This window comes from Varanus komodoensis, unplaced genomic scaffold (genome assembly GCF_004798865.1).
Source record: "Varanus komodoensis strain SLA01 unplaced genomic scaffold, ASM479886v1 scaffold75, whole genome shotgun sequence".
Lineage (NCBI taxonomy): Eukaryota > Metazoa > Chordata > Lepidosauria > Squamata > Varanidae > Varanus > Varanus komodoensis.
Window position 1 is genome coordinate 1391693 of NW_025336416.1, and position 25937 is coordinate 1417629.

General features: G+C 45.5%; 1 protein-coding gene across 1 annotated transcript in view; it reads left to right on the forward strand.

The window, feature by feature from the left end:
* The window catches only part of COL22A1 (collagen type XXII alpha 1 chain), a 148023-nt gene that overhangs the window by 87819 nt on the left and 34267 nt on the right, over window positions 1-25937 (forward strand). Inside the window, exons 23-35 of the mRNA XM_044452856.1 lie at window positions 2973-3026; window positions 4158-4202; window positions 7263-7316; window positions 9015-9068; window positions 11806-11850; window positions 12229-12291; window positions 12976-13029; window positions 15319-15360; window positions 16985-17017; window positions 21411-21464; window positions 21990-22043; window positions 22528-22581; window positions 24739-24792. Of these exons, the coding sequence (XP_044308791.1) occupies window positions 2973-3026; window positions 4158-4202; window positions 7263-7316; window positions 9015-9068; window positions 11806-11850; window positions 12229-12291; window positions 12976-13029; window positions 15319-15360; window positions 16985-17017; window positions 21411-21464; window positions 21990-22043; window positions 22528-22581; window positions 24739-24792 (660 nt within the window). The remainder of the gene's footprint in view (window positions 1-2972; window positions 3027-4157; window positions 4203-7262; window positions 7317-9014; window positions 9069-11805; window positions 11851-12228; window positions 12292-12975; window positions 13030-15318; window positions 15361-16984; window positions 17018-21410; window positions 21465-21989; window positions 22044-22527; window positions 22582-24738; window positions 24793-25937) is intronic.

The following is a 25937-nucleotide window of genomic DNA, read 5'->3' on the forward strand; positions in this document are numbered from 1 at the left end:
TGACACTGAAGCTCTTATTTGTGGCTGGACTGGTGTTCTGTGCTGAAACATTTCACATCTTAAACTCCCCCAACTCTGTATGTATATGTGTGCATATGGATAATTAAATCTATAACCTTAAATTTAAAAGGTTTCAATCTATAAATGCATGAACTAGATTTTCTACTAGTATTCACTTTCATTTGCTTGTTTTATAGTAAATGAGAAATTGAGAAAAATGTGGGTAGGGAAACAATCTAGTATATACTGGCGCACGCAAGTAATTTAAGACTAGCCAGTTTATAACGTTACAATGAAAATCGCTTGGGTTTCCCCCTCCCTCGCTCTCTCCCTTCCAATGTGCTAATTTGATTCAAGGCACAATGTTGAAAAGCACCCAAAGAGAAAACGATACCTTTCAATTCCCCTCTTCTGTTGAGCTACAGCATCAAACAGAGAGCCCCTTGTCCTCACCCTGAAAGTGGGTGAAGCTCTCCAGAGGACCAGGCCGGCCAGCCGCAGCATTCTGATCACCTCTGGGCAGCTCCTCATAGCTCTGGTTTGATTGGTTTCCTAGAGAAATGGTTTCTTTTCTAAAATAACGCTGGCCCTTGGGCTCATCAGGCTGCCTGGGACCTTGCTCATTTGTGCATCATAAAGCAAGCTTTCTGTGGTGTTTTGTTTTATTCTACTTGTTCTTAGTGAAAGCCACCCCAAGACACCAGTGGTGGATGGGATAGAAAAGCTTTTAACAAATACATAAAAACAGGCAAAAGGGATGGCTCCTTTGGGCCTTTGCTATGTGATGGCCAAACATTTGGCATTTTCCTGTAATTTCCCACATATTAGTGTTCGAGGCCAGTTTTCAGTAGACAATAGCTCTTGCATTTTGCTGCATTTTCCAATTAGCTTAAGAATCCAAGCACTTCACAAATCTAACACAGTTATTTCCGTGCAAAGTCCCCAGTGAGGCAAAGCATATTTCAAAATAAATAATTGTATTCAAGACGGATGCATTTCATGGGATACAAATGGAATTAGAAGGAGTGTTTTTGAAATGCATATTTGTGGCAGGTCTCTCTGAGATTTACAGCCTGGCCCTGTGTTTGTTTATTTGGAAGTAAGGTCCCCAGGTAGGGCCGTATTGAAACAGAGAAATCAGAATTAATGTTGACTGCCCACTTCTAGTCCAATGACTGGAAGCAGACCGAGTCAGAGTTTTTTACTCCCCCATCTATCAGATGGACCATGATTTCTGCATATTTTAACTGCTAACAAACTTTGCACAAATAAGCTCCCAGAAACCATAATTTGTGCAGAATTGGCCGATTTGTGCAAATTGGCTAAGTCTGCACACACTGAACCAAAGCCACATGGCCTTACGGTGCTTATTTGCTTACATTTTGTTAGCAGTTTTTTTTCAAAACTTACATTTTTAAAAAAATATAAATAATGATTCTTCTTTGAGACAGACAGATGTTTCCAAGCTGGGTTGAGTGAGTCAAGGTCAGCATAAGATCCAGGGATTTCCTCCTCTCCATCCGATTTCCTAGATGTCTGAAGTAAAGCTTACTCCCAAGTAAGATTGCACAGGATGAATGCTTTGCTGTCCAATCCTGCCCATGTCTACTTAGAAGTCATGCTCAGAGGCACTGATGTCAGAAGACATCTTCACAATGCATCCCATGGAGAGCAAACCTTCGTGGAGCCAAGATCCACAGCTGTTCCTCTGGCCCCACCTTGAGCTTAAGTGGTGCTGAGGGTCTTGCCCCTTGTCCAGGCCTGCAAAGGGTGATTGGAAACGAGCATGGGAAGAAAGCCTCTGCATGTTGAGATCTATAGGCACACTACTTCCTTCGTGGATCTTCATACCTCACCTGTGGATGTTAGAGGCAGGAGGAGAGCTGCATTCCTGGAGCATCCTTCCATATACCGTTCCCTTTCACATGAGGCACAGCACTTCAAGGAATCTTCAAAGTCTCCTTACCTAGACCAGCACTCTCTGGCCCTTTAAGGTCCTGGCCCAATGCCTTCAAGAAGTCCACAAATCGGATTGGAGTGGAGTAGACACTCCCACTGATATTCTCCAGCCACAGGGATACAGAGGCATAGTGCTCAGTTCCTGGAGGTCATCCATAGCCATCATAACAAGTAGCCCTTGATAGCCTCCTTCTCTATGAATGGCTCAGTTTCACCAATGCATTTCACCAATGCTTTCTATGAGTGCTACTTTAAATTCCCTCAGAATTTCCATTAGGTTAAATTCATGGCAATTTGAATGCAGTCTCCTATTTTCCACACTGTATTAGCCCTACATGCAAGTAATGGACTTAGATAGATAGATAGATAGATAGATAGATAGATAGATAGATAGATAGAGAACAATTTTTCTTCCATTATATATACTGATTTTGTTCTGATTTCTTGTCCCTCTGCACCCTCTTTTGGCAGAAGTTTTTAAAGCATCTTACCATTGGCGCCTCTCTGCAGCTATTACACATCTGTGGAGCAACATCTATTTGCACAGACATATTGTCACTGTGGGATGGAAGTTAGAACCCAGTGTCCCTGTGTTGACCATGGATTCTTTGGGACAGATGAAATTTATTTATTTATTTATTTATTAAAACATTTTTAATATGGCTCTGTTGAGTCTTCTTTTCTTCTTCAGATGGAACTGAACACAATAAAGCTTGTTTGTGGCTGTTGTGTTCACGTCTCCTCTCCATCCCCATCTCCAGAGGAGGACGCAATATTTTTACCTTCTGTAGGTTGCCGCTTCTTCCCCTGGAAAAGCAAGCCATTCAAAGAAGACACTCTAGAGATGGAACTTGTCTTAACATGGAGATACCATGATTGGAAAAAGCTGTATTTCTTAAATTTCCTCCCTCTAATAGATTTTAGAGGAATAGGAAGGTCTCTTATGAGTGGAGAGGAGCTATGCTGATAACATTCCTACTTTTTTCAGTAACTCTTTTCTCTTTTTTTCACAGGGTCCCCCTGGATCACCTGGAGTTGCCGGGCCTCCTGGGCTTGCTGGACCCCCAGTAAGAAAGTTTCTTTCATAAAAAGTTGACATTAGCAATGGTAGACAACACAAGATCTTCTTTCCTTCACGGCAGATACAACCATGCCCCGATTCTGAGGTTATCTCAGGTGACAGATTTCTGCATGCCATTACAGGGGTCGGATTAGAACTGACCAAAGTGACTCAGTCCTGTAGGATTGCCTACCCCTGAAATGAATGGCAGCAAAGGAAGTGCATAGATAATTTTTCCATGCCCTTTAGGGGAGACTGCGAAGTGCAGCTCCCCCTCAGGTTTGCACTGCATGTTAATCAGCCTGGAGAGAAGAGCCATTTGAATTTTTCCAGCTCAAACAGGAAAATAACTCTTTGCAGAGATACTAAATAGCTGCTACTGGCAAGGCAGAAGAAGTGTGCTTAGTGGATGCATTATCAGAGTATAGATTAAAAAGGTAGGCAGATTTGGGAAGTCTGGGGGAAAGATATTGCCCCTTGGAGTCCCCCCTTTTGGGCCAGCCTGCCCTGAAGCTGCACAACATCAAAAAACAAAAACAAAACCAGCTTGAACCAACATTGTGCCACTTTAGGTGCTCCGTAGCTACTATAGGAATCACTGTTCCCCACCCCTGTGTAGGTCACTGCCTTTTCGGCAGTGATATGTTCTGTTGAGTTGGGGAGTGAGGAGCGCTGGGTTTCTCCGGATCAGTGTGCTGGTAAGCACCACAGAGCAGTAGCAATAGCAGGGCTAAAATAGCAGGACTTGGCTAAAGGAAGAAAGGAAACGGGACCCCTGCAGCTAATGGCCTAGGTAGGATGCCCCTCCCTCTGGTGGCAGCCTCCCAGCCATGGCTCCTGAGCGCCTGCGCCCTCTGGCTGTCGGAACACATCACTGCCTGAGTCACATTGCCTGCCCCACACCCCTGAAGCCAGGATGCTCCCCTGAGTTTTGCTGGAAGATGTTGTCCAAGTGCCAGTCATCTCCCTGTCCGATTGCCTTCCTTACAGGAGGAGGGCGTGTGCTGAGCTTCTCCTCAGGCTGCAAAATATCTTAGGCTGGCCATGCCCAACTCTGCACTACACAAGCTCTTGCCCTGCAAAGGCCAGTATGCAGAAAGCACACGCGGATCATTTTGTTTGCTCCTTTCTGTTCTAGGGGCCACCAGGAGAACTTGGCAGAAACGGGCAGCCGGGACCTCCTGTAAGTTGCTTCAGGGCTTCGTGTCTGCATGACAGAAATTTAATTGTGGATGTATTCAGGACTTGGGGCAGAAACCTAAAATAAGCCAGCGCCTATCATGAAGTTAGGCCAACAATTGTGTGTGTGTGCGCGAATGGATTGTGTACAGGTTATGCAGTCATGCAGGCATGGAATGGGGCATCCACTACCATGCAGCTGTGGCACGTCTGCACCGTTTCACAATGTCAGTGTTCTCGGGTGAGGAGCATGGACGGACGTGGGAGGCCCTTTCTGTGCCACTAGCCAAGGGGTGGGACACCTCTCTGCCTGAGGGCTGACTTTAGTTTCAGAGATGCTCTTCACAGGGTCGTTCCAGTGCTGGGTTGACATGAAGTCAACGTGATGGAGACAGAACAGGGGCTCCAAAATACAGGAAATGCAAAACACGCCAGTTCATTACAGCTCAAAGCAGCGACTGTCAGCATCTCCGCCTGAGGAGTCTTTGGACCTTTTAGAATGTGGAACAAGCCACCCAGTCACTGGCAGACCAAGAAATGAGTGATGGCTAGGGAAATGGGGTGGGGCCAGGGGAGGAGAATGGCCATTTGGACAAGCTGGACCTTATGGACAACCTGTGACTCTGTGATGCTAATGTCCTTTGCCATGTATCTTGCATGGAGTGAGCTTCATAGACGTGGCCTTCAGCCTTTTTAAAACCTGCATTTTTGTCTTGAATTGGGGGAGGGCAGGTAACTCCTATGGCTGTGGGACATTCCACACATGAGAGATTACATTCCTTCAAATTAGCTTTACACTTTCCCCCTTATGTAATATGTAGTGGGAATTCCACGCTCCTCTACTGACAGCAAGAACTTGCCCAAAAGCATCTTTGTTTAAAGGCACAACCCTAAAGTCCTGCAACTCTTGGTATTCCCAGAGAGGCTTGTGGGATGTTGCAGCATTTTTCTCTGTTTAAACAAGTGTAGAATTTTGTCCTAAGCACCCTTCTTGTGCAACTAGCCTTGAACGATAATTTTAATTTTACTTCTGCCTATGGAACTATTTTTTTGGCATTGCTGACATCTGGTGGTCATTTCTGAAACTGCTACATTAAAACCTATTGTTGCCATGTTTTGATGCTGGGATTGATGTGGCCCAGAGTGAATGTTCAAAAAGTGTCATGCGTCTCATAGCTTGTTGGTTCATTAATGGAGTTAGATATCATCTACAATACTATTTCATGCTTATTTTTCATTGTGGTGGCTGATTGTTTGCTCTCACTGTATTTCTTGCCATCAGCTTTTTGTTTTTAAGTGTTGGTACAAAGGATAGTTTGGTGGTTGAGCAGGACATCAACAGGGGAAATAGATCATGAGTATAAGTAAAAACCCTTGGGATGGATGGATGCATGGATGGATGCATGGATCACTGATGTGTCTGTTTTAATTTGCAATTCCTTTTCTGTGTCTATTTCCCCATTTTCTCTCTCTATTTCATGCGTGCGCACCCACATTACTGAGATACTTCATTCACACAACACCTTTTCTGCCTCCTTCTCTTTCTCTGTCTCATGCACATGAGTATATCTATCCAAGCACACAAGTATTAATGGCACCACCTCCCTCCTTCTTTGAACTCTCTTCAACCAACTGGCCACCATTCCCAGTATTTGTGTGCTAGCTGCTGCCATTCATTGGTGTGTTTGTAAATGTGAAACTGAATACTCTTGAAACATGTCATGATATAGGGCTTGGGGATTCTGCCATGGGAGGCTTATCTGGCCCCATTGCAGATGGCAGGGTGTGCCTGTATTGACCTTCAGACCTGCTGGGCAAATCTGGACCTCCTGGAGCCTACCTGGCCCTGTAGAGACCCCCAAATGGGCACCTCCCTTATCCCCAAACAACACTCATGTGGCGCTTTCTTGGCATTTCTGCAGTTTCTTCTCTATTCCAAAAGATAGAAGCTTGCTTGCTATCTCCAGAGTGTTAAGCTGCAATATGCTGGTATTTGGGTTATTCGTCCCACTTTTTGCCTTTGGTTCCACTAAAATATGGCCCCGAAAGCTTCCCCAGAATCAGATTTGGCCTTGACCTGAAAGAAGTCCTGCCCATGGGTCATCCAAAAGTTTTTGTTCCAGTTTGCTTTGGATCTAGACTTTGGATTAGTGCATTTTTCTCCCAGAGATCCTTACTGCTCCTCTAAACTCTCAGCTAGCATTATCCACCCTGAAGTCCTCTGTGAGTTTTTGCCTTTTCTGCTTGTTCTTTGGATTGGACATGCCCTGTTAGGAATAGAATCGGAACTCATCTATGCTGATGTCCCCTAATTCAGCTCATTTTGTGCCTGTGTCCATAGCATGTCCTTCCACCTCTTCCAGTGTTGCTTTCTTGGGCTCCAGGACTGAGAGAAGAAGCATTATCCTCTCTTCCTGGCTCTCTCGTTCTGTCTGTCTGTCTTGGTGGCTGTCCTTCCCTCTCTCTCCTTCTGGGTTATCATCCAGTCCCCTTGATCTGTGCCTAATGCATGCTCACGGCCTTGCCCTGGTCCCATCCCTGTGGAAGATGAGCGACTTTGGTCAAGAGAAGGACTACCTCGATTGCTTGGACATGCCACCACACCTGCTCACACCTCCATCTCTTCACCTGGCCAAACAGAACGCTGTTGTGCTATCTGCCCAATGGGAGAGCTTTCCTGTTGTTGGGCAGAAGGGATATTCTGTCTTCAGTGGGGTGGCAGCTGCTCTGGCAGTGAGTTATTCTTGGGAAAACTTCAAGGATCACCAGCTATTTCCAAGGCTAAATTTGAAGACACCCATTGGTGTTACCTGAACGTGGGCCATGAGGACTCTCATCATGTCCACCAGCCAGGGAGATGAGCACGTGGAACATGGAATAATGATGAGATGGGCTTGGAGTGCTGCGTGATGAATGCACTGCTTCTTTCACTTCAGTGGAACTGGGTTGAAGTGACTGGGTATATGTCTTCCAATCATGTGGAAGATGTAGGTCATCTTGAATAGAGTAAGCCAAACCATGCTTAGCCCCAGACTTATTTTGGTTTTGTTTCACTTTTGCGTAGGGCTTACCTGGAAAATCTGGACTGGATGGCTTGCCTGGGCTTCCTGGCAAAAAGGTCGGTATCCTTACTATTTATCAAGATAATGCTGATCTCACCATTCAATCAGCAGAGGAACCTGGTGACTATTCTAGAAATGGGGCTCCTCATCTATTCCAGCTTTTACTTTGAGCATTAAAGAAGTGGTCCATGGTGCTGGTACATCTCTTTAAGTGATGAAGTTCAGCCCCAGAGAGACCTCCTGTGAAGATCAAAATAAAAGGTGCAATGGATAAGGAGCCCTGCTGATGGAAGAGTCAGCACCTTGTCAATCGCAAGATGCTCTCAGTCCAGGGATGCATGAACCAAGCAATGCTGGCGTTCACACCCGTTCTGCATCCATCAGCCTGATGTTACTCTCTCCTCATTCGCTGCCCTCCTTCGTGATGAATGGGGAATTGTGCAAACTCAGTAGGAAAAATGCACATAAGAATTGCAGGTTTTGCAAAGGTGTACACTGCACCCCATAGTCTGTATTGTGGAAATGCACAATAATTTTAAAACTGAACTCACCTTTAAAAATGTTTTGAAATGTACGTTGTTTCTGAACATATGAATGTATGGGCAAGAATTTGTGAATGTTTTCCAAATATTCTCTTCTTCATATTCATGTTTGGGATCCACATTTCAGAGATCCTTCAACATGTCCATATGTGGGGTTTTAAATGTGGCATGTTTGAATGGGTGAACATAAATGGAGACATCCCTAGCTCAAGCCCATCTTCTTTCTTTGCCTGGCTGTACTTCTAGATTTTGAGCCCATTTGGGGGTTGAAATTACCCTTTATAAGGGCCAGAAATATTTGCAGAGCAGTATTAGTAAGTGGGGAATATGGACACAAAGGCAGCATTACTGGTGTGAACTTCTTTTATTATTTAAGGAATGGAACAAGCCCAATATTATAAGAAGTCAGGCTTCTGTTTGCACTGAATGTGATTTCTGTTTGAGAACAGACAAAGTTGCCATCTTGGAAAGATTATATATGTTCTAAATATATTGGCAATCACGCAAATCTTTGCTCTGTCAATAAATATAACTAAGAAGGCCAGAGGGAGCAATCCTGTGGGAGAGGGCAGGTAGGATCCTACTGGATCCCCAGGTCTGATGTAGGAGACAGCCCTCTGATCTTGGAGCTGGGAATTGGAGCTCTGCTCCTCTCCTGCCCGCTCACAGCTGGCAAGGAAAGACCCCTCCCAGTTGCTATCCAAAACTGGGGAAGTGACCTCAGAAAGGAATAAAAGCTGGTCGGAGGAAGTCAGGATCCCAGGTATCCTGCAATCACTCCAGCCTCCCTTCCCTTCCAAGCTGCTTAGGCAACACCGGGAAAAATGCCACTGAGCAAAAATGCAAAGTCAGCCCTGCCCCTGCTTCCATTTTGCACTGGGTGTACCTAATCCTCTGAGTTTTGGCACTTATGGAGATTCCGACAGGACTGCACCCCAAGAAGACGATCTCTTCTCTGCTTTTCAGAATGGTCAGGAGCCCTTTTTCCATGGTCCTAAGCAGGTTAAGAGGGGCATCAGCAGGGCAAGGGGGACCTGCATGTTGGCAGGGGAAGCTGGGAACTGCAGGGCTTCTTTTCCATCCAGCCCAGCACAGAATTGCACCCAATGTTCTGACTCCCATGTTAGTGTTGCGTCCCGTCCTGCCTGCTGCCAATTGTTTCATGCTATGAAAGCTGTCTCTTTGTCTAACTCATGTCTGAATGTCTTTCAGGGAGATCGAGGGGAAAGGGGAGTGGATGGGCTTCCTGGAACGACAGGACCCAAGGTAAAACCACGATTCTTACAGCCAATGTCAGCCACACTTTTAAACTGATCTGTTCTGCTCTTATGATTCAGTCAGAGGTAGCTTATACCAGGGGAGAGGAGAGTCAGATATTTCCCCTTTACATTAAAAAGTAGGGTTTTTTTGTGGGTGGGAGGTAAGGCAATCTTTCATGCAGAGTAGGAATGTTTGAGGAATCCTTCTTGTGCAGAAATTCTGCCACATTCCCTTGTTTCGGCTTCCCAGATGGACTACCTTGCAAAGTGTCCTGGTGTCCAAGTTTCTGGTGAGGACACCCGGGGTCCACATGCAGCTCCTCAGAATTTGAGCTGCCCCAGCAAGAAGGGAAGAAGGTTGACCACTGGGAATGACAACTGCTGAAGGCTGCCAGTTGCATTCACAGACTTGCATTCACAGGTGTTCAAAGATAGGCTGGACATGCACATGGTGGGCATGTTGTGAGCGGAGCCAGCTGGTGCTGGAGGTCAGTTTAGATGGCCCGGGAGGCCCCTTCTGACTCGCTCTGTTTCTATGTTTCCTCTCGGTTTGCTTTGATTTTCAGGACTGGGATGAGCAGAAGAGGAGGTCTGTAGATTTTGGAGGGATGAATTCCAAAAGGGTTTGTCCCAACCCTAATCCAGAGCCCCCTGCCCCACTATGAAGCCTTAAAGCTCTGGTTTGGGTGTAACTGTGTCTCCCAATATGTGCTCAATTTCTCTGCCTAGCCCAGTCCAACACGGGTGAGCTATAGACATGCATCCATCCATAAGTACACAAGCAAGATGGATGCTACACTGTGAATGCAGACTTATTTTAGGAATTGTTGCAAACCATCCAGAAGTATTGGTTATTGGGTGGTATAGATATACATGGATAAGAATTTTCATCACATTTATTCCTTAATTTGTGTCTCCCCACAAAAAAAAAAGTCCATGAAAAAGAGGGTTTAAATGCAGATTTATATACAGATGAGGAACATAGAATCATGGAATAGAAGAGTTGGAAGGGGCCATGAAGGTCATTGAGTCCAACCCCTGCTGTTGCAGGACACCAAGTCACACCATCCCACTCAGAGGGCTGTCCAGGTTCTTCTTGAATCTCTAAACATATGTTCTCACAACTGGCCATTCCTCCCCTGGCCAGATTAGTATCTCTCAAAGTATTTTCTCTCACATTTTTTTGCGAACTATGAGCATGAAGGAGACAATAGGAGCTTGAGTCTTCCCCGTCCCAACTGATGCAGAAAACTGCCCCTGGAAGGTGGAAGGGGTGGGGAGGGGAAAGAAGAGGCCTGGATTCAATGGACTGAAGAGCATTTCCAGCACCCTTCCCGCTCATCTAGAGCTAATCAGGTAGATGGGCCTGCCCAGGTGCAGGTGTTCTTCAAAACAGGAGCTATTTCCACCTCCATGGTTCTACCAGTGCTTCCTGGATCAGGCTGGCTGGGCAGAGGATCCCAATGTCAAAGCCCTTCATCTGAAGAAGGCCAGTTTCATGGGATTACACTCGAAATATATTTTTCTCTCAAAAAGTACCTTTGCACATGCATTTGGATACATTTTCTGATCCAAGGCCTGCATCACACAATTTGGTGAGGAGAGCAGCATTCCAATTGGCCCATTGGTCTGGGAGATTTGGGATCAGGTCAATTCTTATCTGGATCTACGAACACTCCCGAATTCCTCAAAAGTTCCTAACCCTTCCCCAGATGTTCTACTGTATTTTCCTTTATCCTTCTATAGTGCAAAAGCTAATGAAGATTGTTAAACACAAAGGATGTTCTGGTATGCGGAGAGAGGGGGGCACTTCGAAATTCCCCCTCTTTTGTTTGATGCGTTTAATTCATTTCTAATATGCAATTTATGGCTTGTGCATTGGTGCCTTTGATTGGAACACATCAGAATAATTTTAATGAATTGTCCTGAGGGTTAGCAATAAAATAAAACGTACTCCAACATTTCTAATGTCTAGCAATAAATGCTTTAAGGGAAAATTAAAATTATGATAAAATTGCATTATGTTATATTGGCAAATCATCCAATTCTCCCTGGTGGATGGGTGCATAAGAGTTCATTCCTACTTTGTATGTGTGTATAAGGGGAGCTTTTGAAAACTTCAAAGTTCATTTCTAATAACTAGATGCGCATGTGAAGCTCTTTGAAAGGCGCTAGATATAGAGAACTTATGAAAAGCCAGGCTGGGTCAGACCCAAGGTCCATCTTGCACACAGAGGCAAACCAGCTGCCCCAGGATCCCCCAGTGGGGTGGGGGTGGGGGTGCAAGACCGCCTCCTGTCCAGGATCCTCAGCAACTGCGGTACACAAGCATTCCACCTCTGGTGAAGGAGGAAGCCCTCCTGCAAAGCTAGTAGCTGTATTTCCCTAATAGCTGGTATTCTAACTTCACTTTTTGTGGATGTCTTCTGCAGAAACTCCCCTTGTATCACAAAGCCAGCCAAGTGGGATAATATTAACATAATAAAGGCTGCAGTCATAAGCTTCCTGTCTTGCTCTGTTTGGAAGGAGGGTGGTCGGTGGAGATAAAGGCTGGTCTCCATACAAGGTATTTCTGCAAGGATTCCTGAACAGAGAATGGGAGGAACTGAGTGTAGTCTTCATACTTATTCCCTGGTAGCTTTCATGAAAAGGCGGCATAGAATTTCAAGAAATAACTGATGTTGGCACTTGTTTCCAATAGCAGTTGAAATTGTAAAAGCACGGTGTTGTGTTTGCTCTTTCAGGGTGAAACAGGACAGCCTGGCTTACCCGGCCTTGTGGGGGAAAGCGTGAGTATCCTGCTCAGAGCAAAACCCTCCAGACCAGAGGAGCAACACGGACCAATTTGGCCAAAATTTTCGGAAACAACCATGATCAAGATAGGGCCTGCCTGAAAGTCAACCTTGATAGGTGTTTCAATGAAACAAGAAGGGCTTTGAACTAGCTTACCAGTTCAGCCATATGGACCCATAGTCATTTCTGTCTCCAGTAGTTTTAACTAGAACTTGCGCAGAACTTATCCAGAGGCTAAATGTGAGACCTATGGACTGCAGAGTGGCATTTCCCCAGTTGGAAGGGGTGCCAAAAATGGAAGCTTTGCAAAAAGCACTTTAGTGTCCTCAGAAAACGTTCTATTCTGAATTTTTCTTCCTTTCTTCTTGCCTTAGGGTGAAGCTGGACTTCCAGGGTCCCCAGGGCTGCCAGGACTAAGAGGAGAAAAAGGAGACCAGGTATGTCGTTCGTGGGTGCTTGCTTACAGGGCTTAAGACTTTTACTATAAATTCGCTGGACCTTTGGTAGACTCAAACAATGCTTGTCCATGGTTGGGGTTATCCAGTGCTTTTTTTGTAAGAAAATGGGTGCCGGAACTCATGAAATTATTTACCTTTCGCACATAGTCAATCACTGTACACGCACCCACACACGTCAGTTGTGTAATGAAACATAACAGTTGCCACCCGCAGAAAGCACTCAACGTGTGACCACACGACCAGTCACAAGCTGAGCAGCACCACAAGCTGAGCAGCGCCCTCACAACCAGCGCAGACAAAGTACGCATGCATCAGATTCGACACACAAGCGGCTCGCATGCACCGTTTTAATGATTTTGCCACCGACCTGCTACGTTCGACAGGGCAATTCAAATCCACATGGACCAAACATCAAATTTTCAACAGTTACTTTTAAAACATGGAAAATCTGTCGAAAAAAGGTGCAGGAACTCTGTTCCAGTGCGTTCTATGACAAAAAAAGCACTGTGGTTATCTGAGAATTGCTTGCACTGCACTGCACTACAGCCAGGGGTATTTCCTGATAAATTCTAGTTTGATTGGCCACTGTTAGTGTACCAGCAAACCCTCAGGGTGCTGCCCAGTGTGATCAGAAAGCGCCTGTGTTTGTTCTGTGCCTTGCAGGGTGAAAAGGGAAGAGCTGGACTCCATGGCCTCAAAGGTGAAAGAGGGGACAAGGTAAGTCTATCTCCCATACACTCCCATATGCATAAGTAAATGACCCACACAGAGAGATCACAGGAGAGCCTTAAGGTAGCTGACAAAGTACCTCTAAACATGGCAGAAATGTTGGACAACCTGTGTGGTGTGGTGATTACAGCATTGGGCTGGGGACCAGGGCGATCCAGTCTCTAGTCCCCAGTCAACCTTTAAGCCATGAATCTCAGCTCAGCCTGTCTCACAGGCTGCTTGTTGTTGAGAACTAAGCAAGCCACCAAGATTCCCTTGCAAGATATGAAAAGGGCAAGCTATAAATGCAATGTAAGAATGAGAACCCTACATTTATGCACTTCAGAGGGAATCCTCTTGAACTAAGTTCTTCCCTGCAGTGGGAGGCAGAACACGTTCCAATGGAGCCAAGCTCAGGGAACCAAGGTTCAGTTTGGATGCCAGGAAGTACTTCCTAACAGTCAGGACCCCAAGGGTATGGAATGGACTTCCACAGGAGGTGGTTGGTGTCCCATCGGTGAGCATGTTCAAGGATAGGCTAGACATGCCCATGGTGGGCATGTCGTGAGCAGAGCTGGCTGGAGCTGGGGGTCAGACTAGATGGCCTGGGAGACCCCTTCTGACTCACTCTGTTTCTATGTTTCTAAACTGGTCTTACTTTTGAGGAGACATGTATAGGATTGCACTGTCAGAAAATGGAAAAATTAAATGACCACATCAACTTTTAGCTGGGCCAAATATTGTTCCTCCAACCCTTTGTGAAATTGTTGATCAGCAGCAAAAGTTGGAGAATGGCTTTAAGAGGACTGGCACACTGGAAGACATTTCAGAGGGAAGTGGGCCTCCTTTCGAAGACAAGGCAGCCGTGATTTCTTTCTCTTTTCTTTCCCCTGTTTCATGAGCAGCAGCAACGAGGCTGCTGCTTCATACAGCAGCTGGTTGCCCTCAGCAGCCCAGCGGCACTAGCTCTGAAATCTGGGCCCACCTGCCATGTCATGAAGTAACATCATTCCGGTGGGCATTTGTGGATAAAAATTAAAATCTGAGATGATTGTCTTGGGAACAGCCCTGAGCAGAGCTCAAGCCGACGCCAGGAGCAATGCAGCCAAACAAGGCTGTCTCCAGGCAGTCATTCCTCAGCACTGCGTTATGGTGTTTTTGTTTCTTTTAAGGGTTAGAAAGAGATTGGATTTTATGGCAGTTTCATTCCCGGGACATAAAGTAGAACACAGAAAGCAGAGGGAAAACAGCTTCTCAGGAAATATGAGGGCAGGAGTGTGTGGGATTTTAAGGTTGCTCATGTGTGTTGAATTTATATTAGTTCATCTATTATTGTGTAGCATGTTGAGCCATTTAGATTTTAGCGTAAAACACATCTGCAGAGATGCTTATTGGGCATGAGATGTCTGAGACTTTTATTATGGTTCAGAATTTACTAAGAAAGGGCAGGGCAGATGTTTTCCCCTGGATTCTGCCTTTGCGCTGATAGTCCCAGAAGAAAAACAAAAAGAAAGTAATAGTAATAGTAGTAGTAGTAATTGGGGGAAATATGTCCATTTGAAATATGCCAATGAAAGAGCACTTAGCTCTGAAAAATGTTTGCTTTCAGTAATGAGAAAAAAAGTGTGTATTTGAAAAAAATGATGCATTTATCTGGAAAAGGTGACCACATTTTCTTGTGAAAATGCACAATTTGAAATGCACAATGAAATGCACAATTTGATACAGAGGTGACTGCAACAAGTTTCATGGTGGGATTTGAAAAACTGTGATGTGCTTGAGGTTAACTGATACCTGCACACCATGTCTTTATGCCCATGTGGTTCTGTGCCCTTGACTACCTGGAATAATCAGTGTAGATCACCTGCTAGATATGACATTAAGCACATCACAAGTACTTGAGTGATGGATATTGACAGAAAGAAAGAAAGAAAGAAAGAAAGAAAGAAAGAAAGAAAGAAAGAAATCAGTTGTATGTTTAGGGTGGGGAGGAACCAGATAAATCATTTGACCCTTCTGATGTTGTGTTACACATTGGGAGCCCAACTTGTACTACGTGTTCAAGGAGGAAAGCTTCCTTTGGTCCTGCTTTTATTCATTCCCCCACCCCCCCTTTAAGCAATCGTGAATCACGGGGGGCCTAATCATGTGATCCAACACATCAAGTGTGGTCCTGAGAATTTTTGTCAGAACAGCTTGTTTAGGGTAGTTGGACCCCATAGGTATGGGTGATGTATAGAGTGATCATTTCCTGCTTTTATCTCTGACCTCCCCAACACCCCCATGTTACTGTTGTAGGGTGATGTCGGTGCTCCTGGTCTTCCCGGCTTACCAGGAACAGTAAGTAACTTGGCATTAGGAGTGTGGTGGGGGTTATTATGTGGGCTGTAAAGGGAGTTAGGACCTACATATGTGGGTGAAGAGGAGCACCAGTGTTCTGTAAGGCTCACAGTGCATCTTCAGTAATGCAATATTGAAGGACAGCATCACTAAGCTATCCATGAGCTATTTATTGTGCTCCCATGATGCAACACCTGCTGTTGATTGTGGGTGCTTTACAGGATGATGGTGCCCTTTCCAAGTACACTGTTGTTGTTGTTGTTGTTCTTGCTGTTGTTTTGCAAAATAGGAGCTACTAAAGGGGTGGCACGCTATAAAATGCTACAGAATGGTTGTGTATCTTTGCAATCCTGCCGTACTGCAGCACCACCTAGTGGCTGTGCCATGGAACATTTAGAAAGATAGAGAAAGCAAAATCCTGTGGAAAACAATGTATGAAAGTTCTGAACTTAATCCTACAAAGAACCTAAAAGCAGAAACTTTGCCAAGAGGGTTAAAACAAGTTAAAAACATAATGTAGCTTATAGCTTGGGATCATATTCCTTGGAGCATATTTCCTCCTTCCTGGTCTGGAAGGAGGAAAATCTCATTGCAGCCTGGCTGTGTCTTTCTGCACAAGCTTTACATAGAATATCAAATAGAAAAGTGGAGAAAGGAGGAAGCGGAAAGGAGGAAAGCAGGAAATAAATGTAGGGAAAATGTATAATTTTAATCTTGCAAAGAATCCCTAGTTTATATGTTTTATTTGTCATAATGAGAACTTTGTCAGTTCATACCCTTCAATTGTTGCCATCTTTTTATCTCAGTTCAGCACAGAGGAAGAAGTAATCAGGTCTTGTGCTAAGCTGAGATAAGTGGTTGTCAAAAGTTAGGGGCTGTGAACTGATGGAGCTCTTGTCTTGACAAATCCAATTTACGAGCTAGCAGCAATTTCTGTGATCGTTTAGGATTGCAGGAATTGATGGATGGCATATCTAAATGACAGCCAGTGTGGTGTCGGGACTGGAGTGTTGGACTGGGGACCTGGCCTAGACCCCACCAGGCCAGGAAGCTCCCTGGGGGAGTTTGGGCTGGGGCTGCCTTGGGCTCTTCACAAGAGGAAAAAGTTGGCATATAAATGCAAATTAAAAACAACAACAATAGAAGTAATAATAATAGTATCCCACAGTGTGCATTTCTCCCTCCCTCCCTCTCTCTATGTGTATCCCCTGGAATGGGACCGTGTGCATGTGCAAAGAAAAGCTACTAAGTGGCTCAAAGCAGAATTTCTGCACATGGAAGAGAAAAGCTAATCCTCCCTTAGGATGTTCTTGCACAGATCCCACTGGGGATAGCAAAAGCAAATGTCCCAGTCCTATTTAATTGTTTTTTCTGTTATTTAGAGACCACATTAATCATTTTGTAATTGTGGCACACCGTTTGTATCCCTTATTTTGCAAACTTTCATGAGATCATTGGCTGATCTCCTTTCTTGGTTTATGTGGGTTTTTTGAGCAATGAGACAATATAAAAAGAGAAAAGAGACTGTGCATTATAATTCATTGATTGCCATCATAATTTCAGGATGACTGTGTACTTTTAAAAAACTGAAATGACCTTTCTTTTCCCTTCGTTCCCTTTCCAGACTTCTTTGATTACACCGCATCCTACTATTCCTGTAAGTAATGTCTCTAATTATTTTAGTGCTTCCTTGTTGCTGTGATGCATTTGATGAATTTCTTGCATTTCTATATTGCCCTAGAGCCAAAGCATTCTGGGCAGTTCGGAACAACTGAAACCACAAATACAACATAGGATACAATAGAGAAGGTCAAATGCTTGGAACTACAGTATAAAGTGAATGCAGAAATTGAAATAAAACCCTGGAGCAGTGCACATTTTTAAAGCACAGTAAAGGCATAATCCTGTGGCCTCGTGAAATCCTCTGGGGGCCATAGGATATTTTGGTGTTCTAGCACTAGGGTCTTGTGAACTCAGGGTTCCTGTTTCAGCAGACAAGATGCCCCTCCCTGCCCTTTAAAACTGGGATTTCATGGGAATGGGGTAAGAAAAAGGGATGTGCTATGGGACAGGGAGAGGAGAACACAGCTGTTAACCCTCTGAATTTAGTGCATCATTTGCATCTGGAGTGGTGGGTGATAGGATAGGCTCTAACATCTGGGAAGGCCAGTAGGAAAGGTTCTAGGCTCTGGAGACCAGGTCTGTTGGCCTGGCACTCATGATCTGGGTTCTAGTCTATACTTTGCATGGGTCTTACTGGGTGACTTAGGTTAAGGCACAGACTCTCAGCCCAGCCTACCTCACAGTGTTGCTGTTGTGAGGATAAGACTGAGAAGAAGAGGATAGTTATGTCAGTTGTCCTGAGTTCTTTGAAAGGAAAAAAGGTGCCATGTAAATATAATAAATAAGTAAATACAGTATTAAAAGCAACAGGAACTAAATGATTACAGTTCCAGGGAAAATGAGATGGTCTTTGCCTGTTACCAGGTGAGCCTTTCTCAGAAGCCAATTCCACATTTGGGATGCCATGGAGGAATGGGCCCCCTTCTTATAGCCTCTGGCAGGAGCTTCTGAAAATGGGCCACTAATGAGGGAAGAAAAGAAAAATAGAAAGTTCTCCAAGTAATTGTGGACAATAGGCTAAATATGAACCACCGATGTGATGCAGCCACCAAAAGGGCAAATATTATTATGGGACGCATTAACAGAAGTGTTACTTCCAAATCATGAGAACTGGTAGTTCTTCTATACCAGGGTTCCTCACACTTTTTCAACAGGGGCCAGTTTACAGGTGCCGGCAGTGCGCACGGGCCACCAAGGCGGTGCTGGCAGGAGAGCGCGGGCTGGTGAGGGGGGCAGAGTGCCCATGTGAGGTGAGGTGGGGGGCGTGCGGGGGGACGAGGCGCCGGCTTGCTCACAAGGAGATCATTTTCTCCTAGCAAGTCGTTTTCTACGCACGTGCACGGCGAGTGCAAAACCTCTGGGGCAGGCCAGTTAAATCGGCCTGGAGGGCCTTAGTTTGAGGACCCATGCCCTATGCTCCTCACTAGTCAGATTTCACCAGGAGTACTGTGTCCAGTTCTGGGCACCAAGACTGAAGAAAGATGCAGGTGAATTAGAAAGGGTTCAGAGGAGGGCGACAGAAATGATCCAGAATTTGGAAAAACTGCCCTATGAGGAGAGCCTGAGAGAACTGGGCATGTTCAGCCTTGAGGAGACTGGGGGTGGGGGGCATGATATCCCTCTATAAGTACCCCAAAGGCGGTCACAAAGATGAAGGCCGAGATCTCTTCTTGCTGATGCCAGAGTGCAGGACATGGAATAATCAATTCAAGTTGCAACAACCCAGATTCAGGCTGGACATCAGGAAAAGCTTCCTCACTGTCAGAGCAATGCGACTGTCGAACCAGCTGCCTAGATTGGTGGTGGGCTCTCCCACACTGGAGCCATTCAGGATGAAACTGGACAGCCATCCAAGTAGGAAGGTGTAACGTGGTGTCCTGCAACAGCAGGGGGTTGGACCTGATGGCCTACGTGGCCCCTTCCAACTCCACTATTCTATGGTTCTATGATAGAATGAAGTCCAGTTTATATGACCCAGCCACATGCAATCCTTAAGGCACAGCTGAACATTACATGCTACTTTCTAAAACTGCAAATAGCAGCTGTTGTGACAGGCCGAAATCACCAGGCTGCAGCCTCAGTTTTTGCAAGTGAATGGGAGTGCTTACTCATGCCCGCAAGACCCTAGCGATGCACTCAATTTTGGAGCAACTCTTCGGGGAAAGGTGCATGGCAGTGGTGGATGGAGTGAACGGTAAAACTTGCATGCTCAAACTCCTCCAAACTATGAATATATTTTAGCTTCATAGTCTGACTTCCAGTCGCTAAATCTTACAAAAGACATTTCAGGCTATTAGAGGGAGGGCCGTGGGCACTGCACAAAAGTTGGGAGAGCAGAAAGCAAACTGCCAAATATTGGGTCTGACAAGGGGATAGGGTAGGGGAAGAGCTGGGGAAAATGAGACTGCCCAGGCCCACAGGCTGTATCATCCTTCTTACTCGAAGCAAAGCATGCCATCCATTATGTTAACCTCACTACTGGCATTCCACAGGTTGAGCTGCAAAGCAGGACTGATTCCTGCTCATTGGTCATTTCTGAACATTGCGCAGAAGAAACCCTCTTTTCTCTGCTGGAGTGAGCAGTCCCAGTTATTTCCAGCCTTTCTGTGCATCTGTTTTGTTTCTGTTTTTAATACATGGATGAACCTTTCAGAGCTTTTCTTCAAATACAGTTTGAGTTTCCTAAGATGAATTGCCAGTCTTGGTTTCCATGGTGATGGCAGCTTTCACTCAGTTATTAATGATTTTCTTTCTCATTAATTTAATTAACCCATAACATTGCTTTTCAAGCAGTGTTGTTGTTTAAGAAGAGGCTGCAAGTGTTGAATGGTTTTATTAATATTTTTCCAAATGAGCAAACTGTAAATAGCAGACCTCCAATATCGAAGTAGTCCACACCACCTGGTTTTCTTTCTCTCATTCACTTGATGGCAGTAGATATTCTCTGCACAAGGCTGATGTTACGTCATCTAACCCAGAGGGGTAGAGAAAAAAACCATTCAGTTCACACTTTAATGCAGTCTCTCTTAATTTAAAAATTTAGCCACTAAATCAGCTGAGAATAGCTAAGCAGGGCTGTCATTGAATGCTTTCATTCAAAGGCTTGCCATAAGTCGGAGATGACTTAATGGCTCATAACAAGTCAGCTGAAACTCAGTTAGCTTTCAAAATTTGCAGTTCCCAAGTTTTGCAGTGGTGCTCCCCATCAAATTTGTTAGTCAAACATGCATATGCACATACGCAGAGAAAGAATGCATTTGCAAAACATGTGCATATTAGGGAAAATGGCCACCAGATTTCATTATCTTAAATCCTCAAAGCTCAGGAAGAATGAAATTTAAATTGGAGAAATGCAAAACTGATTTCTATATCCAACTTCCTATCCAACTTGCTTTACCAAAGCCCTGTGAAAGCAGCAGCAGTATCAACACAAACGTCTCTTCCCTTTCATTTTAAAACTCTGATTGCTAGGAGTTAGCTTTCTTTTGGAACTATCTTTGGAGCATGGGCTTTCTTGGCAGATTCTCTACATTGATATCTGTGATTACCCCAGGTGGTTAAGCATACAGATATGATGCCAACATAGCTCAGCATCTCAATTCCTGGAAGTCAGGTCCTTTTCATGAATGCTGACAATGAAGTGGAGTAAGCAAGGATGTCTGTTTCCTTGCAGGAGCCCATCCAAGAATAGAGGCAGCTCAGCTCAGCTTCATAGCATAGCATAGCATAGCATAGCATAGCATAGCATAGCATAGCATAGCACAGCACAGCACAGCACAGCACAGCACAGCACAGAAGCCCACAGTATTTCCTGATGCTCCTGAATGACCTTGGATCATCAAAGCAAATAGGTTTAAATAGGGCCAGACCTGAAACCAACCCGATGTTCTTGCCGCTATATAGGCATCAATGTCTGTTTATTCTCACCTGCAGGCTGAGAGTGGGGAAAAGTCCATAAATGTCATTGCGGAGGGTTTCTTTTGCACTGCCAATGTGCTGCTGTGCTTTCATGGTGAGCTACCTCATGGCACACAAAGGTATTCTCTGCATCCACCCCTCCAGCACTGTCTTTGTGAGCCAAGGTGGCATCTGTGAGCATGAGAGCGCAGGAAGAGCCCTGCTGGGTCAGGCCAGGCATCCTTCCAGTCCAGCATTCTGCTCCCCCAGCGGCCGACCAGCTGCTCAAAGCAAACATATGAATAGGGTAGGTGTGCAACAGTATTCTGCATCCCATGTTCCCCAGTGACTAGCATCGCTAGGATAGCCTTCTTCTTCATGAATTCGTCCAGTCCTCTTGTGAAACCATCCAAATTAGTGACCGTCATGACAACTTGAAGAAAGGAGTTCCATTAGAGGTTTCCATTGTCCCAATCATTGCATTTTCGTTTGTTTGATTGATTGTTTGTCTTTGTTTGTTTTGCTTCCAGGGAGAAAAAGGGTCCAAAGGTGAAAAAGGTGGTCCTGGGGAAAGAGGCGAACCTGTAAGCATATTGCTGTAATCTTCTTTCCTTACCTGCCGTATGTACTGGAAATCAAAGGGCGAGGAGGGAGCCATGTGTGGTGTAGTGGTTAGAGCACTGGACTGGGACCCAGGGATCCGAGTTCTAGTCCCTGCTAGAGCATGAAATGCAATGGGTGACATTGGGCCAGTCATTCACTCTCAGCCTAGTCTACTTCCAGGGTGGTTGTGGTGTGGGTAAAATGGAGCTACGCAAGCTGGCTTTGTCTCCTCACAAGCGAGGAAAAGATGGATAATTTTCAGGGACTAAAATCAGCTGAAGTGGATGTATCCTGTGTTGGGAACAGAAGAGAGAGACAGAAGTAATTGTACTTCTTTGTGCATTGTGTAGGTAGTGATGAACAATGGGCAAGGGTGTTTTTCAGAGCTCCTGTGATGAGCGGAAGATATTCAGTTCCCTGGAGAGCTGTGTTCTCTTACTTTGTTCAAAGCACTTGTAGATGAGAACATCTCTGTCCCCCACCCATGTCTCCCCTCCTTTCCACAGGGCGAACGAGGCATTCCAGGCAAGCAGGGGCTCCCTGGACCAGCAGGGCAGCAGGTAAGTGAGCAAAATAGGCCCTGGATCTCAGCCCTCCAATCAGTCTGTCCCCACCGTCAGGGTGAGTCGCATGGGAACCATCCAGAGCAGAACTAGATGGTGCACCGGCTGCATCCATGACTGATTTCTCTAGAACTGTGGCACTTGAATCAGAAGGGATGGGAGTGGTTTTTTCCATGCAGTATAATGCAGACAGGCCATTAGGCAAATGGAATGGTGTGGAGCAATGCCTTTTTTCCCTAGGAGGAAGGATTCTCTCTTCATTTCATGGAGTGTCAGGATCTTTCATTCCCTCTTTCACTCATTGCCAGGATCAGATCCCCCACCCCATTTCCCAAGCACATACTTGCTTGCAGTTGTGTAAATCTGCACATTCGTTAGCACCTGTTGTGTGAGCTGGCTGCTCCTTTCTGCATGGCTGTAGAAATGCCAGCAATTCGGTCTGCTCTCCCATTGGACTGATCCCCTGCTTCTTGTCCCTTAGGGAATGAAGGGACAGGATGGAGCTGACGGTCAACCTGGAGTCCCTGGAGAGATTGTAAGTGATGGTTCTGTTTTCCTAGGCAGCCTGAAGACCTGTGAAGTACCTCTGTCACACACAAGCCCATTCACACCCACTCCTGCACTTTGCCATCTGTTGAGACACCCACAGATTAGGAGTCACAGTGCCCTCAAAAAGACACGTGAAACGTTCAGTAGATGGAATTCAGTTGTCAGGCAGTTAAGTAAGCAGAAGGTCCCCTTTGGAACAAGCTGGTGGCTCCAGCCTGTTGGAAGGTCTTCTCAAGCCTTCCAGAGCAGAAAGGAGGTGGCAGCAGCTCCCACTGATTTCAAAAGGACTTGCTCAGGATACCTTCCTGCTAGATTAAACCAAAGAGTCTTCATTTGCTGGTCAATTCCAACTGTATTTTATTGTATTGATGAGATTTATTTATTTATCCGTAAGCCGCCCCGATGCTTAGGCGAATGGGGCAGCATATAAGCCCGTGAACTAAATAAATAAATAAATAAATAAAATTCAGCTGGACATTTCAGCATGGCAAACTCCCCATTCACTTTCGCCAATAGCACGACAATGCATTCTTGTGCACAAGACACCATGAACTGTACATATGCTCCGTTCTCATCTAAATCCAGTGGTTTCTGCTGAAATTCTCCTTGTCCCTCCAAGGTGCTCATCTGATTCCCACTGGGAAGGTATCATCTGGAAGGCTCGCATACTTGATTCCACAAATGTTTCTCTAGCTCTTGGAAGTATCCATTTGCTTATCCTATTGTCCCCATGGTGACGTCCACACGGTGGGCATGTCATGAGCGGAGCCGGCTGGAGCTGGGGGTCAGACTAGATGGCCTGGGAGGCCCCTTCTGACTCACTCTGTTTCTGTGTTTCTGTGTAAGGCGACATAGTCCTCACGGGTGCACTGAGCACTAAGATCTCCAGGTGGATCTGTGGCATCTCCTCCCTGAAGCCCGGTTGTCTACAGGCAAATCATTGGAAAGGAGTCATAGCAGGGCACTGAGTGGTCCTTCAGGTTGGCCAGAATGTAGACTAGGTAGATCTTCAGCTGCTTTATGGTGGACTGGCATGAATTTCTCCAACTCCAGTTGTCTAAGAACCACAGAGTTCAGATCTAAATTAGACAGTTGGAATTCCTAATCTGTATCAAGTATATGAAGCTTATCCCTATAGGATGCAGCTGGCAGTAGAACAGGGTTCCAGTCGGTGGACTCAGAATTCTACTAAAAGACACAGAATAGACCGTGTCAGTCTGAATTCTGCCCTCCTGGAACTACTGATTGGGTTTTGTATGGAGAGGGGAAAGACAGCCTGATGGTTTCCCCTTGCCCCACCTCCCTGCATACCAGTCACACAGTGGATGCTTTCCTCAGTTACCCACATGGTTTGCATCTTCCCAAGTCACCTGAACCCAGCAAGGTGCATGGTTGGATTGGCTTCAAAACCACTCCAGAATGTGGGGTTTCTTGTAGTGTCCCAGGCCATCCTCCACTGCACGCCACAGGGATTTGGATAACATAGGAAGCTGCGGGCTGCAAGAGTGAAAAGGGAATCTTGTGGTACTCAATTGGGATGTGAGGGCTGAGGAACATGAGTTACATCTCTGCCCATGATCATCCGAGCCTGACATTGTATCTATCCTTCAGCAAAATGGCAATCTCACCGTTGACCTGACCTCTGAATTCCAGCTTCTCTTCCAATAGGGAAAGCCTTTCCATATGAGCAAAGGTCCATCTTCTTTCCTTGACTTGCTCTTTGGACCAGTGCTGGGCTGGATGGGCTCTTCCTCAGCAAAAATGCATATTTAGATGCAGGATGCTGCAGAAACTCAAACCACCCAAGACCGATTTCAGCCCTAGTTTGCATCACATGGACAACATGCTTGCTTTCCAGCTGAACGTTAGAGCATTAAGATGATGCCATCCATAGTTAATACTTGACTGGGTAAACACTTTAAAAGTGAATGCACCTGTATTTTCCTCTCACCTCCACCCCCAAATATCCATATTTCATCTCATGCAACCTTTGGGAGGGTCTCATGTACAAAATAAAACCTTTGATGTGCAAAGAAAACATTGTTTGTTTGAAACGTGGCACAGTAACTTCTGATTTCCTTGTGATTGTTTTCCTTTAAGACAGAACCTCCATCCAAATCATGGATTAAATTTCTTTCCACAGGGTGCTCCTGGACCTGCAGGCCCACCAGGACCTCGTGGATTGCCTGGAAATGTGGTGTGTACATATAACAGCCAGGAAAGTCCTGACACCCTTGGCACAAGGGCATCTTGGAACGCGGCAGGCAGCTAAAGACATGGCTGCTTTCCCTAGTGGCACAGAACCATCTCATGTCAAGAGGATTTTGCAAGCAGTGTGCCATCTGTACCTTCCCCATAGACCCAGTGCAACTTTCCCCTTGAGATGCAACACTTCTGTTCCGCCAGCCTAACCAGGGAGTGTGCATTCCACTGGCACTGTGCTTCCTTCACATCTTGACAAGCTCCAATTCTCTGAAATTTAGCTAGAGAGCATCCTTAACCAGCTTGTCTGGACCCTCCCATTTTTTCTACTCAAGTTGCATTTGTAGTCAATGACTTCTATAGTGTAACCTGCCAACCTACAAAATTTGCCTCTGGCTACAGGTAATATCCTCAAGCAGCCAACAAAGACAGAAGTTCCAAGAAGCCTTTGCATAGCCAGTGTGGTGTAGTGGTTAAGAGCGTGGGACTGGGACACAGGCGATCTGGGTTCTAGTCCCTGCTCGGCCATGGAGCCAACTGGGTGACTTTGGGCCAGTCACAGGCTCTCACCCCAACCTACCTCGCAGGGTTGTTGTTGTGAGGATGAGATGGAGGAGGAGAATGATGTAAGCTGCCTTGAGCCCTTTGTAGGAAAAAGGCAGGATATAAATCGAAAAATAAAATAAAATAAATAAATAGCACAGGACCTTGAAAGCCTCAGACAGTTTTCTGGGTGGGAGCACCATGGCCAAGAGTTGTCACAAAACTGACCGTGCCTACCATGGCCGGCCTTTCTTAAGATGAGTGGGCTACCAAGTTTGTGCCTCAATGGGGGTCTTTGCGGGTTGTTCTCCTTCCCTTTCATCCAACTGATGTGTGACTCTTGGCTCCTGGATTTTCCACCTTTTCTCTTCTTCATCTGAAGTCCATTTTCCCACATGTTCAGAGGGCCCAAAATAGCTGACCACTGACAGATTTAGAAGACAGCTCTTGTTCCTTCTGTCTGCTTCTGCAATTTTCTCCAGTCCTACTCCCTTGGCGCAGTGGTTTAAACTGCTGTGCTGCTGGGCTGGTAGTTCGAAAGGTCGCCGGTTCGAATCCGCACAATGGGATGAGTTCCCGTTGCTCCGTCCCAGCTCC